Here is a 15,396-nt window from a genome sequence, read left to right as displayed (position 1 = left end):
TTACAAGCATTATCCATTTGCAGTATTAAGGATCAATCATTTTTGAATGAAAAATGTAATGTATTTCGATGCATGTCAATCTTAAAATGATACAAAATCCTATACATTTTAAATAGGTTTGCAACCTACTGCCGCTTTTGCTGATCACAACTGTAACCCCACACATTTCCCCGACACGGATGATTTCCCTCTAGGACTTCACCCTACATGCATATTTATCAGCTCATTCATAGCAGATTGTGTGTGTGTGTGTGAGAGAGAGAGAGAGAGAGAGACAAAAACGTCAGCTGATTGCAGGCGGCAGCGCCTGCGCACTAATCGCGGTTCCTGCTATTCTTTTTTTTAAATCGGGATCCTGCATTTTGGTGGAGGAAGTGGCAGGTGGTTGTGCGTCATTTTCAAGCCAATAGTATTTGCTTCTAAAATACTTAGAAAATAACACCGTGAAAGCGCCCGTGATTTCCCCCTGGAGCTCGCGGGTTCGACCGACAGCTGTCTCGAGTGGCTGGGGCGCGGAGTTTCATTGTGACGATGGTTTGCGGCGGGTTCACCTGTTCCAAGAACTCCTTGTGTGTCCTCAACCTGCTGTACATCGTGAGTACCTGACAAGTGGGCAAGGGAGGGAGGGAGGGAGGGAGACATATGGCAGCAATCATGCAGGGTTTGGAGATGACGGAAATGATTGACAATATCATTAACCACCCCCACCCAGAAATATAATTCTTTTTATGATTGTTTTGATTTGCAAATGATAACGTTTGAAGTGGTGCTCGATTTGTTTACAGAACGCATTTATATATTAAATGCATTCGTTACATGGAAGGTTTTTGCGATCTTGCTTCCAATGTCGAAGGTGCATTCACTGCCCGCTCTATCTTTCGCCCACCGATCTACCAAACGCTTTACGTTACCGAGGATCTGTTTTGTTCTGTACTGCATATCCTCTGTGGTTTTTGAAAACCTGTTCTAAATACGCTGCTAGACCATTTTTTTTTACTGGTAAACGTACGTGTTGCATTACCGACACCGTATAGGAGTAAATTTGCATGAACAGCGTATATCATTCAGGAAGCTCTGTGGTTGGGCGTGTATCTTTACGATTCAGCACTTACAGTACTGTACCAGCTAGTTTCACCTTTTTGAGGGATATTTTTGTTTCATGTATGTTGCATTAAGCGTTGACATTTGGTAAGGCTATAATTCATTGTACACGTATCGGACAGCTGTCAGAATGCTAGTAGGATTAAAGAGTAGAAACAACACCATATCCCATGTCATTAATGATGATCTATTTTATGAATAATTAACGCAGATGAGAAATTTTATCCCCTGATTTTTGGCAGCATATTCTGGATTACGATGTTTAATCCATTACAAGTGACCTATATAGAGAATAAAATAACCTGGGTCCAGATAAACGTCAAAAGCCAGTAGCACAGCTTGTAATTGTCTTGTGTGAAGCTAGTGGTTCATTTACGGTCTTGAAATCACTCTTCGGAATCTGGTATACTGTCTGAATCTTGTGCACAAAGGATTTCATTTTGTTTTGTGGCACGGTCCATAGTCCGTGCACTCTATGTTCTTATTGAGTGATGATTTCATATCAGAATTAATTATTTTCATTACAACTCCAGATTTAGTTGGAACAAATTCCTAATTGCTTACTGAGAAGGTGTATATTGTACACCTTCTCATTATTTCTTAACTTAGTTTGAACTTTTGGGTTTTGTGAATTGAACAATTACCAGATTTAAAAACAAATTTAATTTTGAAATGACTTTCATTTTCTCTTTCTCTTTTCTCTATATTTGTCATTTCAGTTCCCATTGTAGTAACTGAAACACATTTGAACCAGAATTTTTATCCGTAGTGCACTGTGTGATTTATTATACAAGGAAATTGGTTAGGACTGCATGTTTATCAGTTTATGTAACTATTGTACAGCGTTATTCAAGGAAAGGATTAACATCCTCATTTTTTTTTTACTTCAGGAAAGGGAAATCCACCATTTAAATTGAGCATTTCCTGCAAAGGTTTCAGTGACTTTAATTCTGAAGACAGATGGGAAATCAGGCATTAGAATTTGCCACCTCTTTTGACTTTCTTCTATGTGCAGTTTGTTTAAAAACTTCTGTTTTGTTTCCAATGTCACCTTTCCTTTAGCAAGATGCCTACAGCTGAAAGCAACTGTGCTATCTAGTTTTGAAATTGCGATATAAAAACAGTGCACACCACTGTTCAGTGAAAAGTAAACAATTTTACAACACCAAGTTATAGTCCAGCAATTTTATTTTAAATTCACAAGCTTTCGGAGGCTTCCTCCTTCCTCAGGTAAACAGTGAAAAGTAATTATTGTAAAATAGGACTGTCAATTATTGAATTTTTAAAATGGCAAGTGATGGTAAATTAAATCAGTGAACTGACTTGTTACTAGCCCAACTACATAGATTACATAGAATTTACAGCTCAGAAGCAGGTCATTTGGCCCAACTGGTCTATGCCGGTGTTTATGCCCCACACGAGCCTCCTCCCACCCATCATCTTCTAACCCTATCAACATATCCTTTTATTCCTGTCTCCCTTAGTGCTTATCTAGCTTCCCCTTCAATGCATCTATGCTATTCACGTCAACTACTCCTTGTGGTAGTGAGTTCCACATTCTAACCACTCTTTGCGTTAAAAAAAAGTTTCTCCTGAATTCCCCATTGGATTTGTTGGTGACAGTTATATTTATGACTCCTCGTTTTGCTCTCCCCCACAAGTGGAAATATCTTCTCCATGTCTACCCAATCAAACCCTTTCATAATTTTAAAGACCTTTATTAGGTTACCCATCAGCCTTTTTTTCGAGAGAAAAGACCCCCGGGTAATATAAACATGGTGCAACATGCTTTGGATGTGGTTGAAAATTCCAATAAAGGTACAGAAATCTGCAATGAAATTATATTACTGTTGGGTAATTTTGTTGACTGTATTTTCTCTCTCTCTCTCTCTCTCTCATATCCTTAGAGAGCAAGGTACAAGGACTTGCAAGGGCAGACAGAAGGGAGGGGATTTTTTTTAAGGGTGAGCATTTGTATTAGATTCAATGTGAGTCATCTCGGGTAAATGCTATGGCCAGGCTAGAATCAGACCATGAATGAACAATCAGGCATTGGAGCTGGAGACCAGTACAATCAGGAACAGTGTTGTCATGACAGAGGGACAAGTGCTGAAGGAAGCCAAGTAATTAGGGGCACTGGATGGATTAACATTGGTAAAAGAAGCAAGACTGGTATAAAACCTTGCATAGTTACTATAACAATAACTTGCATTTATATAGCACCTTTTAATGTAATAAAGCGTCCCAAGGCGCATCACAGGAGCCCTTAAGGTTATATTATTGACAGATTCCAAGCACCATCCAACATTGTAAAAGATAATCACCCAGAAGAAAAGGTGGTTAGAAAACCAGAGAGGGCAGTCTGGACAAAGACCCATTTTGCAGGTCACAGATAGATTACAGTTATAGATGATTCTTTGTTCAGGAAAGTGAATAGCCACTGTGTATTCCAGGGAAAATATATACAGAATGATGAGTTGTCTACTTGGAGCTAGAGCAGTGCATATTGAAGAAAGGTTGGAAGGGACACTGAAGGGGACAGGTAGGGACCCAGTGGTAGTTGTCCACATAGGGGTAAATGACATGGGGAGAAATAATATATTGGCCTTAAAAGCCACATATGAGGAATGGTTCAAAACTCATTGATAGAGAATGCAAAGCAATGTTCTCTGGCATAATTCCAGTATTTGGGAAAAGCAGGGAGTTCACCAGAAAAATTGAGGAGATAAATGAGTGGCTGGCAGCATGGTGTGACAGTAGTGCTACATTTATGAATAACTGGGAATCCTCCTAGAATAAAAAGGACTAGCACAGGAGGCTACACATAAACCCAAGTAGGGACAAAGACTTATCAGGAACGTTGAGGAAGCAATAGAAAATCATTTGAACTGGACAAGTTGGGGATGGAAGTGGGGGCAGTGGCAGGTAGGAAACAGAATCGCAAACGAGATAGATTGTGGGATAGAAGGCAGTCAACAGATAGATATGGACACAGATACCCCGAGACCCCGAGGGAAACAATTGAACTAGAAACCAGGAATAGGCAGACACTAGTGAATGCAAGTGGAGGAAAATTAACAGTAATATATATATATATATATATATATATATATATATATATATAAAATGTATATCTCACTCTCACTGAGCATTAGAAATTAGATACTGGAACTGGTGGTTGTCAAAAACGTGGATTAATCCAGAGGATGGACATGAATATAACTCTAAGGGATATAGTGTGTTTGGAAAAGACAGTGGACAAAACAGGAGTTGGTGTAGCCCTATATGTTAGGGAACCTGGGAGGTAAAAAGTTGATTGTGTGGGATGTAGAAAGCTACAAAATGAACCAATCTGGATAGATATTTCTAATGCAAAAAAAAGCTAACACTAGGGGTAAGCTATTGGCCACCAGGTTAGCATAAGAAGGAGGACAATTTTCTCTATGAAGAGATAAGGAATTATCTTGATGGGCGAGTGAAATCAACCTAATTTAAACTGGGGAAACCCAAGTGGTATGGAGTCAAGTTGGTAAATGTAATGCATGACTGATTTTTGATCCAGTGCATCAAGGAAGCAATGCTCATCTGATGTTTTATTTATAAATCATCCTGAAAATGTACAGGAAATGGAAGTCATAGCACCTCTGGGGGATGGAGTCCATAGAATGATAAAGTTTAACATGATCTAGGAATCAGAAACTCCAAAGACCACAGGAGCCAAGAACATAATTTTAAGAGTTAAATTCGCTGAGATGAAGGAATACCTAAAGCAAATTGGGAGAGGTTGCTCAACAACTCTTCAGTAGAAGACAAGTGGAATGCCTTTTAAAGATATAATGCTACTCATGCAGGATATCCCAATAAAATACAATCCCAAAACCAACAAGCTCAGATGAAACAAACTTGATCCTAAATGGATTCATAAACAAATTTAAGAGCGAGATAAAGAAGAAAAACAGGCTGTACAAATCTTGCATGGAGAAGGGGCTTACTGAAATTAATACAATAATATGTAGAACATGTTAAAAGGGAAAGAGAACTGGTCAAAAGCATAGCAGTTGAAACTAAGCATAACAGTAAAAAATGTTCAGTTCCACAATAGTAAAAGGGCAATCAGAAAAGAGGTGAAACCCGTGAAATATTCAAATAAGCTTGAAGCTGAGGATGTGCACAAAATAGTACATATTCTGATTGACTACTTTAAGTATTCATGAGAAGATATGAGCATATAAGATATCGAGTATAATCAATTACTTTGTTACAAATGAGATGGAAGTCTTGGGGTGAATGGGTTCAAAGCAAATATATACCTAGGGATATCCGAGTTTTGAGAGGAAATAGGGAGGAGATTTGAGGCATTGGCCTTCGTTATGCTTGTGCACTGTGGAGGTATCAATAGATTGGAAATGGGCTAATGTGATGCCCATGTTTAAAAAGAGTGACAAAACAGACACGGACAGCTGTAAAATAATGGAATTGATTATTAGGAATAAACTTGATCATCTGTGCAACAATAATTTAGTTAACTGCAGTTAGCATGGATTTAGATGAGGAAGATTCTGCTTGACCAACCTCCTTGATTTCTTTTGAGGAAGTGATATCGCAAGTGGACTGTGGTAAGCTCTGTGACATGCTGTATTTTGACTTCCAAAAGGAACCATAAGCATCATCTACAGGAGTATACACTAATGCAAAATAGTCATTTAGCAGCTCTGCCATAACCTAAATTTCTATGAAATGTTTGTTTCACAGTAATAGATTTTGTGGTATACATCAGCCAGGATACTTTATGCAGTTGGAATAGTGATGCTATCCTTACTGAGGTTTTGTGATGTAATTACTGTAGGATTGCCGGATAGTGTGCAGTTGATTGCCAGAAAATAACTGTGTACTTTGAGATGTTTGTGGATAAGAATGAAGTTACAAACACTGAAACAGAAAAGGAAAAATTGGTTGTGGCTATCTAGGAGCTGTTTTACCATGAGGACTGTATCTCGTCCTCAGCAGTGATTTCCAGCATAGGTCACTGAGTGGAGCTCAAGAGTAGGAATCCTTGCTGATGATTTTATTCCCCTGTTCAGTCAGGTGCTGCTCACATGATGTGAGTCACGTGCAAATTGGGTCTGATTTTTGTTTCTCAACGCACCTGAAGAGTTGTGCACTGTGCTGATTTCAAAGAAAAGCTGCTACTCACTACCCAGTGTTGTTCTTGTATCCAATCATGTTTTATATTAATATGCTACATCTTCAAAACCATGCAGTTTAATATATTGAACCTTGTTTTAATAAGTACTCCTGAAGTAAAACACTGTGGGGTAATGGAGTTTTTAGTAATCAGAATGTATTGCATTTGCAGTGGGAGGGGACATTTCAAGCCAATAAAGAAGTTGTATTATAAATCATGACTACAAAGTACATTTTATAATAGATAATTGTTAACATTAACACAGGAATATAGAGTTGAAGTTTTTTAGTTTAGATTTTTAATTATGGTTGGATTTACCATAGAGTGCTTGTTACTGGCAACTATTTATGAACTATAATCAATTCTTTCATCATTGGAAAAAATGATTAGGGAAGTATATTATAACTTACACTAAACGACATTTGCCTCATCATGCTCTCTCTCCTCTGAGTTCACTGCCCTCCTATCCTCCCTTAATCTTCCCCTCCATATAAACTTTCCCTCCATATAAACTCCCCCACCCATATTCACAGCCACCCCCTCGACCTTGTCATCTCACGTGACCTCTCTCTACTCCCATCATGTCAATCACGGATAAGGCCATCTCTGATCACTTCCTTGTATCCCTCTCCACCTACAGTCTTCCCCCCTCCCCTCCCCTCCCCTCCCCTCCCAACCCCCAACCCCACTTCCTTGTATCCCTCTCCACCTACATTCTTTCTCCCCCCCCCCCCCCCCTCCCCCCTTCCAACCCCACTTCCTTCTGTGTCCGCCCCTGGAAAAAACTCTTCCTCCCCCAAGTCACTTGCAACGGCACTTTCAAATTCCCAACTGTCTAGCTTTTGGCTCTCCATTCACAATGACATTTCTGCAGCTACCGGTCTGCTCAATCATCCCATCACTTCCACCTTTGATATCCGTGTCCTCATTAGTACCATTACTCTCTCTCTCTCACCCTGGTCGTTCCCCCCGGTATGACCTTCGTCTCCGCTCCCTTAAGTCCAAGGTGACATAGACTTGAATGTTTATTGTGGACAACTGGTTTAGCCATTCATCGGCAGATCTGGCTGAATCATATAAAACACTATCTGGTCCTGCTCTCCTCTGCCAAAACTGCTCACTATTCCAGGATCATCCTGGAATGCAAAAATAACCCCCAGCTTCTCTTCTTCACTACAAACCGTCTTCTTAAATCCCTCTCCCTTGCATCCTCCACCCTCACCTCCAAAGAAAAGTGCGAGGAGCTCATGGTCTTCGTCACTAAGATTGAGACCATCCGTTCAGCTGTCTCTGCTGCTTCCCTCCCTTCCTCTAGCCCACCAAGCCACAGTTCTCCCACGGTTCCCCCATGTCCTAGCCCTGAACTCGCATCTTTCTCTAGTTTTGCTCCTATCTCCCCTCATGCCCTCTCCGTGCTCATCTTGACCATGACACCCACCTGCTCCCACACAACTGCTGATCACCCAACTTCCCTCCTGGCCCCCATGTTAGCTAATATTGTTAACGGGTCCCTCTCCTCAGGTACTGTCCCCCTCTCCTTCAAAGCTGCCATCAACACCTTGAACATGTTGTCGCCTCCCAAATCCGCACCCATCTTTCCCGCAACTCCATATTTGAATCCCTCCAATCAGGTTTCTGCCCCTGCCACTGCACTGAAATGGCCCTTATCAATGTCACAAATGACATCCTATGAGACTGTGACGATGGTAAACTATCCCTCCTCATCCTTCTCTACCTGTCTGCAGCCTATGACACAGTTAACTACACCGTGCTCCTCCAACGCTTCTCCTCTGTCATCCAGCTGGGTGGGACTGTGTTCGCCTGGTTCCATTCTTATTTATCCAGTCGTAGCCAGAGCATCACCTGCAATAGCTTCTCTTCCCACTCCCACACCGTTACCTCTGGAGTCCCCCAAGGATCTATCCTTGGCCCCCTCCTATTTCTCATTTACACGCTACCCCTCGGCAACGTCATCTGAAAACACAATGTTAGATTCCACATGTACACTGACGACACCCAGCTGTACCTCACAACTACCTCCCTCGACCCCTCCACTATCTCTCATATGTCACATTGCTTGTCTGACTGGATGGCCAAAAATTTCCTCCAGTTAAACATTGGGAAGACCGAAGCCATTGTCTTTGGTCCCCACCACAAACTCTGTTCCCTAGCCACCGACTCCATCCCTCTCCCTGGCCGCTGTCTGAGGCTGAACCAGACCGTTTGCAACCTTGGTATCCTATTTGACCCTGAGATGAGTTTCTGATCACACATCCGCTCCATCACCAAGACTGCCTACTTCCACCCCCGTCTCCGCCCCTGCCTCAGTTCATCTGCTGCTGAATTCCTCATCCATGCCTTTGTTACCTCCAAACTTGACTATTCCAATGCTCTCCTGGCTGACCTCCCATCTTCCAACCATTGTGAATAAACTTGAGCTCATCCAATACTCTGCAGACTGCATCCTAACTCACAATAAGTCCCGTTCTCCCATCCTCCTGTGCTCGCTGACCTACTTTGGTTCCTGGTCTGGGTGTTAATTGTACAATTTATATAAATTAGTGTTAATTGTATTTAGGTGGTGGGTATCAATTGGGGACTCTCTTGTATCCTTTTTGTAGGAGAGCTCAGCTAGGGTCTGGGGTATGTGTAAGGAGAATCTATGAGAATAAAGGCTTGTAAGTAACTAAAGACCAGGCTCTAGTATTCTATCCTTCACCACATGGCTATCCAATTTTAACACTGGAACGCCTCAATTTTAAAATTCTTATCCTTGCTTTCAAATCCCCCCCACATAGCCTCACCTCTCCATCTCTGTAACCTCCTCCAGCTCGACAACGCTCCGAGATCTCTGCACTCCTCCAATTATGGCTTCTTGTGCATCCCCGATTTTTAATCGCTCCACTATTGGCTGCGGCGCCTTCAGCTGCCTAGGCCCTAAACTCTGGAATTCCCTCCCTAAACCTCTCTACCCCTCTCTCCTTCTTTAAGACGCTCCTTAAAACCTACATCTTTGACCAAGTTTTTGGTCATCTGTCCTAAAACCTCCTTATGTGGCTTGGTGTTAAATTTTGTTGATCACTCCTTTGAAGCATCTTGGGATGTTTTACTATGTTAAAGGCGCTATATAAATGAAATTTGTTATTGTTGAAGTGTCACAGGTAGCAGTTGTGCATCATTTCAAAAATGACTCTTCATTAGAACCACATAAATGTTCTTGATTCTAAAACTCTTTAGCACTCCTGCATGTTTAAAAAGCGTGTAGGTTTGAGAAATGGTACTTGAACAAATCTTATACATTTTTGTACAAGTGATGACAATGTTTAATCTGTAAGTTCATTCATATGCCTTTAATTTCATAGTGAACAATAATTGCTGCAATAAGCAAAACTTGGACGCCTACAAAAAATGATGCAGTGGGGTAGATAATGCAATTTGTGCTGAGAGAACGCTGATGTTATGGGGGGTAGAATTTCCAACACCAGCAGCTTATAAAGGGCCGCTGGCTCATTGAAGATGTCATTCATTTTTGAGGGGGGGAATGGTGTTGTGGAGGACAGAGCCAGCAGCAAACTGGCCTTTTGAAGCTAAAATCAACAGCAGATATGTTAATAGGTGGCTCTATTAGAAGGCCATGGCCGCTCAAAAAAAAAATTAAACTGTATCCTGCAGCCCCCGCTTGGAGCAGCTGAAGGGCTTCTCAGTCACTTCAACTGTATTATAGGGAGCAGACCTTATTTACTTTAAAAAGAGGGCTCTATCAAGTCTTGCGCGGGGTTATGCACCAACTACATAGTCGCCGTGCATTCTGGAGCATTCAGCATATTGACCATTGAACGTGCCTCCAGCTTTGGCACCCAATAATGTGGGGTCCAGGAGCCTGAAGCACAGCTGCACTTAATGCGATTCTTGCCAGCCAATCAGCCCCCATATCTTTATTTCGAATCAGCGTACGTAAACTTAAATGAATGTATTGCAGGGAAAGATGTGTAGGTATCTAATTTAAAAATATGTTCATATTATTGGAAGAAAAAAGCAATTGCTTGCTTGAATGAAAGAGAACATGAGGTCTGCTTTTTGTTTCCCCAATTTTCTCCTCGCCTGTCCTGAAGGCACTGCCTCACCTAGTATAAGTGGCCACATAATTCATGTCTGAGCCTTGATGGTAAGTCTCAGCAGGCTATTCAACCACAGCCAAGCTTGAAGCTGTCCTCACCCAATATCCATGCATGCACTTCCAGCAGAAGCTGCTGGATAGCGAACACAAGTGGGAATTCTGGCCATTTTTCCCCCTACCTAACTCCAGACTGCTGAGGCCAATTGTAGCATTCTTCCGCTGTGCTGGCTGAGATCAGCTAACTCAGTACAGACTTGGACTTCACAGTAAGAATGGTTCAGTTGCACACTAAATAAACTTGTTGAGCCTTTGAGGAAGTGCCAGGCCTTGTTCTCTTTTCCCACCTCTAGTCTCACATTCAGATTGTGCCCTCATTTCTTGAAATTTGTGTTTTGTTTTTCTTTCTGACTATAATCGAGTCATTTTAATAACTTGCTACCCTTTGGAGCTTTACATCAAACAATGCCCGAAATGCTGTTGAGATTTTAAAAACTAAATGTTTTTTTTACTGTAATCAACTGAGTAATAATTACTGCTTGTTAGAGGCAAACCATGAATTGATCCATCCATGTTTATAGTACTGGATGTTCTGTTAAGTGCAATTCTTCATGCAGGGGGTTGTGAATCTTTGGAATTCTCTACCCCAGTGGGCTGTGGATGCTGAGTCATTGAATATATTCAAGGCTGAGATAGATAGATAGATATTTGGACAATAGGGGAATCAAGGGAATGGGGGAACGGGCAGGAAAGTGGAGTTGAGGTTGAAGATCAGCCATGATCTGATCGAATGGCGGAGCAGGCTTGAGGGGCCATACGGCCTACTCCTGCTCCTATTTCTTATTTAGTGATCCAGAATTTTCAACAGCTATATCACACTCGACTATTTAGCACGTAGGGGAGAGGTAGAAAATATTTTGTGAACAGTGTACAAGAGTATTGTTATATCTTCAGATTGAGATTTGACAAAATTAACTACTGATATTACTTGAATTGCTGCCTGCAGGATGCATTATTTTGGCATGATCCAAGAATTTAAAAGGGAACTATTGATTGTAGTTGATTCCCCCACATGTAACCTGTGAGTTATTCTTTGCATCTGGTTTCTCTACTTCCACCTTGTTGATTCATAGCAGTTTAATCTTATGACTAACACAGTTATACATTTTTGGTAAGAAGAATGAGGAGAGGCAATTTAAACTAAATTATACAATATTAAAAGGGTTACAGGAACAGAGACACCTGTGGGTGTATGTACACAAATCTTTGAAGGTGGCAGGTCAAGTTGAGAAGGCTGTTAAAAAAGCATTTGGCTTTGTTAATGGAGGCATAAGAGTACAAAAGCAAGGAAGTTATGCTAAACCTTTATAAAATATTGGTTAGGCCTCAGCTGGAGTATTGTGTTCAGTTCTGGGCACCTCACTTTAGGAAGGATGTCAAGGCCTTGGAGAGGGTGCAGAAGAGATTTACTAGAATGATACCAGGGCTGAGGGACTTCAGTTATGTGGAGAGACTGGAGAAGCTGGGGTTATTCTCCTTAGAGCAGAGAAGGTTATGGGGAGATTTGATAGAGTTGTTCAAAATCATGAACGATTTTGATTGAGTAAATAAGGAGACTCTGTTTCCAGTGGTAGAAAGGTTGGTAACCAGAGGACACAGGTTTAAGGTGATTGGCAAAAGAATCAGAGGCGATATGAGGAAACATTTTTTTAATGCAGCGAGTTGTGATGATCTGGAATGCACTGCCTGACAGGATGGTGGAAGCAGATTCAATAGTAACTTTCAAAAGAGAATTGGATAAACACTTGATGGGGAAAAAATGTACAGGGCTATGGAGAAAGAGCAGGGTAGTAGGACTAATTGGATAGCCCTTTCAAAGAGCCAGCAAAGGCACGATGGGCCGAATGGCCTCCTTGTATGCTGTAACATACTATGATACTAGGTGGAGTGATTGAAATTGGGTACATGTTCATGCATGGCATCTCCAGTCCATGGATCAGTAAAAATCCCTGACTTTCCCTACCCATTCCTCCTCCTTCAGTTAATAAATCTGCTAATAGGATTTACATACAAAGGCATACCTTCCAAATTTAAATAAATTCCATACAGGCTCCAATTATAAAATAACTTGGTTGTATACTAGTAATAACAGTTCCTTGTGGCATTTGCTGATGCTTTGCCCCATGGAGTCAGATACAGATCATTGGCATGATCCCCATTTCATCTTCTGCGCTAAGCAACGCCTTAATCTAGGTAATTTCAATCTCCATCTCTGATCCTCTTGCCCTCTCCTCTGAATTCACGGCCCTTCTGTCATCGAAACCACTCCATCCATGTAAATTCTCCACACCCATATAAATGGCCATCTCCTTGACGACACCATCTTCCATGGCCTCTCTACTGCTGTGATCACGATCACTGAAAAGGCCATTTCCGGCCATTTCCAACCACTTCCTTGTATGCATCACTACCCACATCCACTTAACCTCCTTCAACCCCACTTCCTTCTGTATAGGATCCTCAAAACACAGACTCTTTCCCAAGTCAATTACAACCACAAACTCTGAAGTGCTGGCCCTTTGGCCTTCCATTCACCATGATACCTCTGCAACTGTTGATTTGCTTATACTCTTGCCTCCATCTTTGATGCCCATGTCCGCAGCAAAACCGTAACCATTTCTGATCATGATCATTTCCCTGGTATGGCTCCCATCTTCGGTCTGTCAAGTCCAAGGTGTGCAAACTGGAGCATACCTGTGCTTGACCACATCAAGCTCTACTGAGTCTCACTTTGTTCTGTCAAAAACTGTCTACTGCTCTAGGATTATCCTGAAGGGCAAAGATAACCGTAGGCTCCTATTCTCTATTGCTGACCACCCCCTCAAGCCATTCTCCCCTGCTCCCTCTGCGCTCACCTCTAACAAGTGTGAGGAGCTCATGGATTTGTTTGTCTCCAAGATGGAGACCATCTGTTCAGGTGCCTCTGCAACTTCCCTTTGCCCACTAAGCCAAACCTACCCTCACTCCCATATGCACACTGGGCCTGAACCCTTCTCTCTCTCTAGACACTTCCCTCCTCTTACCCTCTCCAAGCTCATCTCATTTGTGAGACCTCGTTCCTGCTCCCTTGACCCAATTTCCAGTAAACACCTGATTACCCAACTTCCCTTCCTGGACCCCATTTCAGCAGATATCGTAAATGCCTTGTTCCAGGCATTGGTCATAGAATCATAGAAATTTACGGCACAGCAGGAGGCCATTTGGCCCATCGTGTCTGTGCCGGCCGAAAAAGAACTATCCAGCCTAATCCCACTTTCTAGCTCTTGGTCTGTAGCCTTGTAGGTAACGGCACTTCAAGTGCACATCCAAGTACTTTTTTAAATGAGTTGAGGGTTTCTGCCTGTACCACCCTTTCATTGATATATACCATAAAAAGCAAAGGACCTAGTACTTAGCCCTGCAGAACCCCACTGGAAACAGCCTTCCAGTCACAAAAACACCCGTCGACCATTACCCTTTGCTTCTGCCACTGAGCCAATTTTGGATCCAACTTGCCACTTTCCTTTGGATCCCATGGGCTTCTACTTTCTTGACCAGTCTGCTATGTGGGACCTTGTCAAAAGCCTTGCTAAAATCCATGTAGACTACAATAAATGCACTACCCATAAGACCATAAAAGATAGGAGCAGGAGTAGGCCATTCGGCCCCTCGAGCCTGCTCCGCCATTCAAGGAGATCATGGTTGATCTGATTTTTACCTCAACTCCACTTTCCCGCCTTTTCCCCATATCCTTTGACTCCCTTGCTGATCAGAAATGTGTCTAACTCAGCCTTGAATGTATTCAATGACTCAGCCTCCACAGCTTTTTGGGGTAAAGAATTCCAAAGATTCACGACCCTCTGGGAGAAGAAATTCCTCCTCATTTCCGTGTTAAATGGGCGACCCCTTATTCTGAGACTATGCCCCCTAGTTTTAGATTCCCCCATGAGGGGTAACATCCTCTCAGCATCTACCCTATCGAGTCCCCTCAGAATCTTGTATGTTTCAATAAGATCTCCTCTCATTCTTACCCTCATCGACCCTCCTTGTTATCTCCTCAAAATTCAATCAGGTTAGTCAGACATGACCTTCTCTTAACAAATCCATGCTGACTGTTTTAGATTAATCTGTAGCTTTTCTAAATGATGATTAATACTGTCCCTCAGAATTGTTTCCAATAATTTGCTCACCACAGAGGTTAGGCTGACTGGCTTGTAATTACTCGGTTTATCCCTTTCTCTTTTTTTAAACAATGTTACAACGTTAGCAGTCCTCCAACCCTCTGACCTCACGCCTGTAGCCAGAGAGGATTGGAAAATGATGGTCAGAGCCTCCGCTATTTCCTTTCTTGCTTCTCTAAGCAGCCTGGGATACATTTCATCTGGGCCTGGTGATTTATCTACTTTCAAAGATGCTAATCCCCTTAATACTTCCTCCCTCATTATGCTTATCCCATCCAGTAGTTCACACTCCTCCTCCTTAACTACAATGTCTGCATCGTCCCTCTCTTTTTTTGAAGATGGACGCAATGTATTCATTAATAACCATACCCACATCTTCTGCCTCCATAAATAGGTTACCTTTTTGGTCTCTAATACGCCCTACTCTTTCCTTGGTTATCCTCTTGCTCTTTATGTATTTATAAAACATCTTTGTTTTCCTTGATTTTACTTTCCAATATTTTTTCGTGCCCTCTCGTTGCTTTCCTACTTTCCTTTTCAATTTCTACCCTGCACTTTCTATACTCCTCTAGGCTTTCTGCATCATTGAGCAGAATCTGAAATAAGCTTTCCTTTTCTGCCTTATCTTACCCTGTATGCTCCTTGACATCCAGGGTGCTCTAGATTTGGGAGTCTCACCATTTTTCTTTGTGGGAACATACTTGCTCTGAACCCTCACTATCCCCTCCTTGAATGCCACCCACTGGTCTGACACTGATTTACTTTCAAGTAGCTGT

General features: G+C 41.9%; 1 protein-coding gene across 1 annotated transcript in view; it reads left to right on the top strand.

The window, feature by feature from the left end:
* Positions 1-337: 337 nt before the first annotated feature.
* tspan13a (tetraspanin 13a) overlaps positions 338-15,396 on the top strand; it is a 61,931-nt gene continuing 46,872 nt past the window's right edge. Inside the window, exon 1 of the mRNA XM_068003817.1 lies at positions 338-594. Within this exon, the coding sequence (XP_067859918.1) occupies positions 532-594 (63 nt within the window). The 5' untranslated portion in view covers positions 338-531. The remainder of the gene's footprint in view (positions 595-15,396) is intronic.

The sequence above is a fragment of the Heptranchias perlo genome, chromosome 2 (genome assembly GCF_035084215.1).
Source record: "Heptranchias perlo isolate sHepPer1 chromosome 2, sHepPer1.hap1, whole genome shotgun sequence".
Taxonomy (NCBI): domain Eukaryota; kingdom Metazoa; phylum Chordata; class Chondrichthyes; order Hexanchiformes; family Hexanchidae; genus Heptranchias; species Heptranchias perlo.
This window is presented reverse-complemented; position numbering and strand designations above follow the sequence as displayed.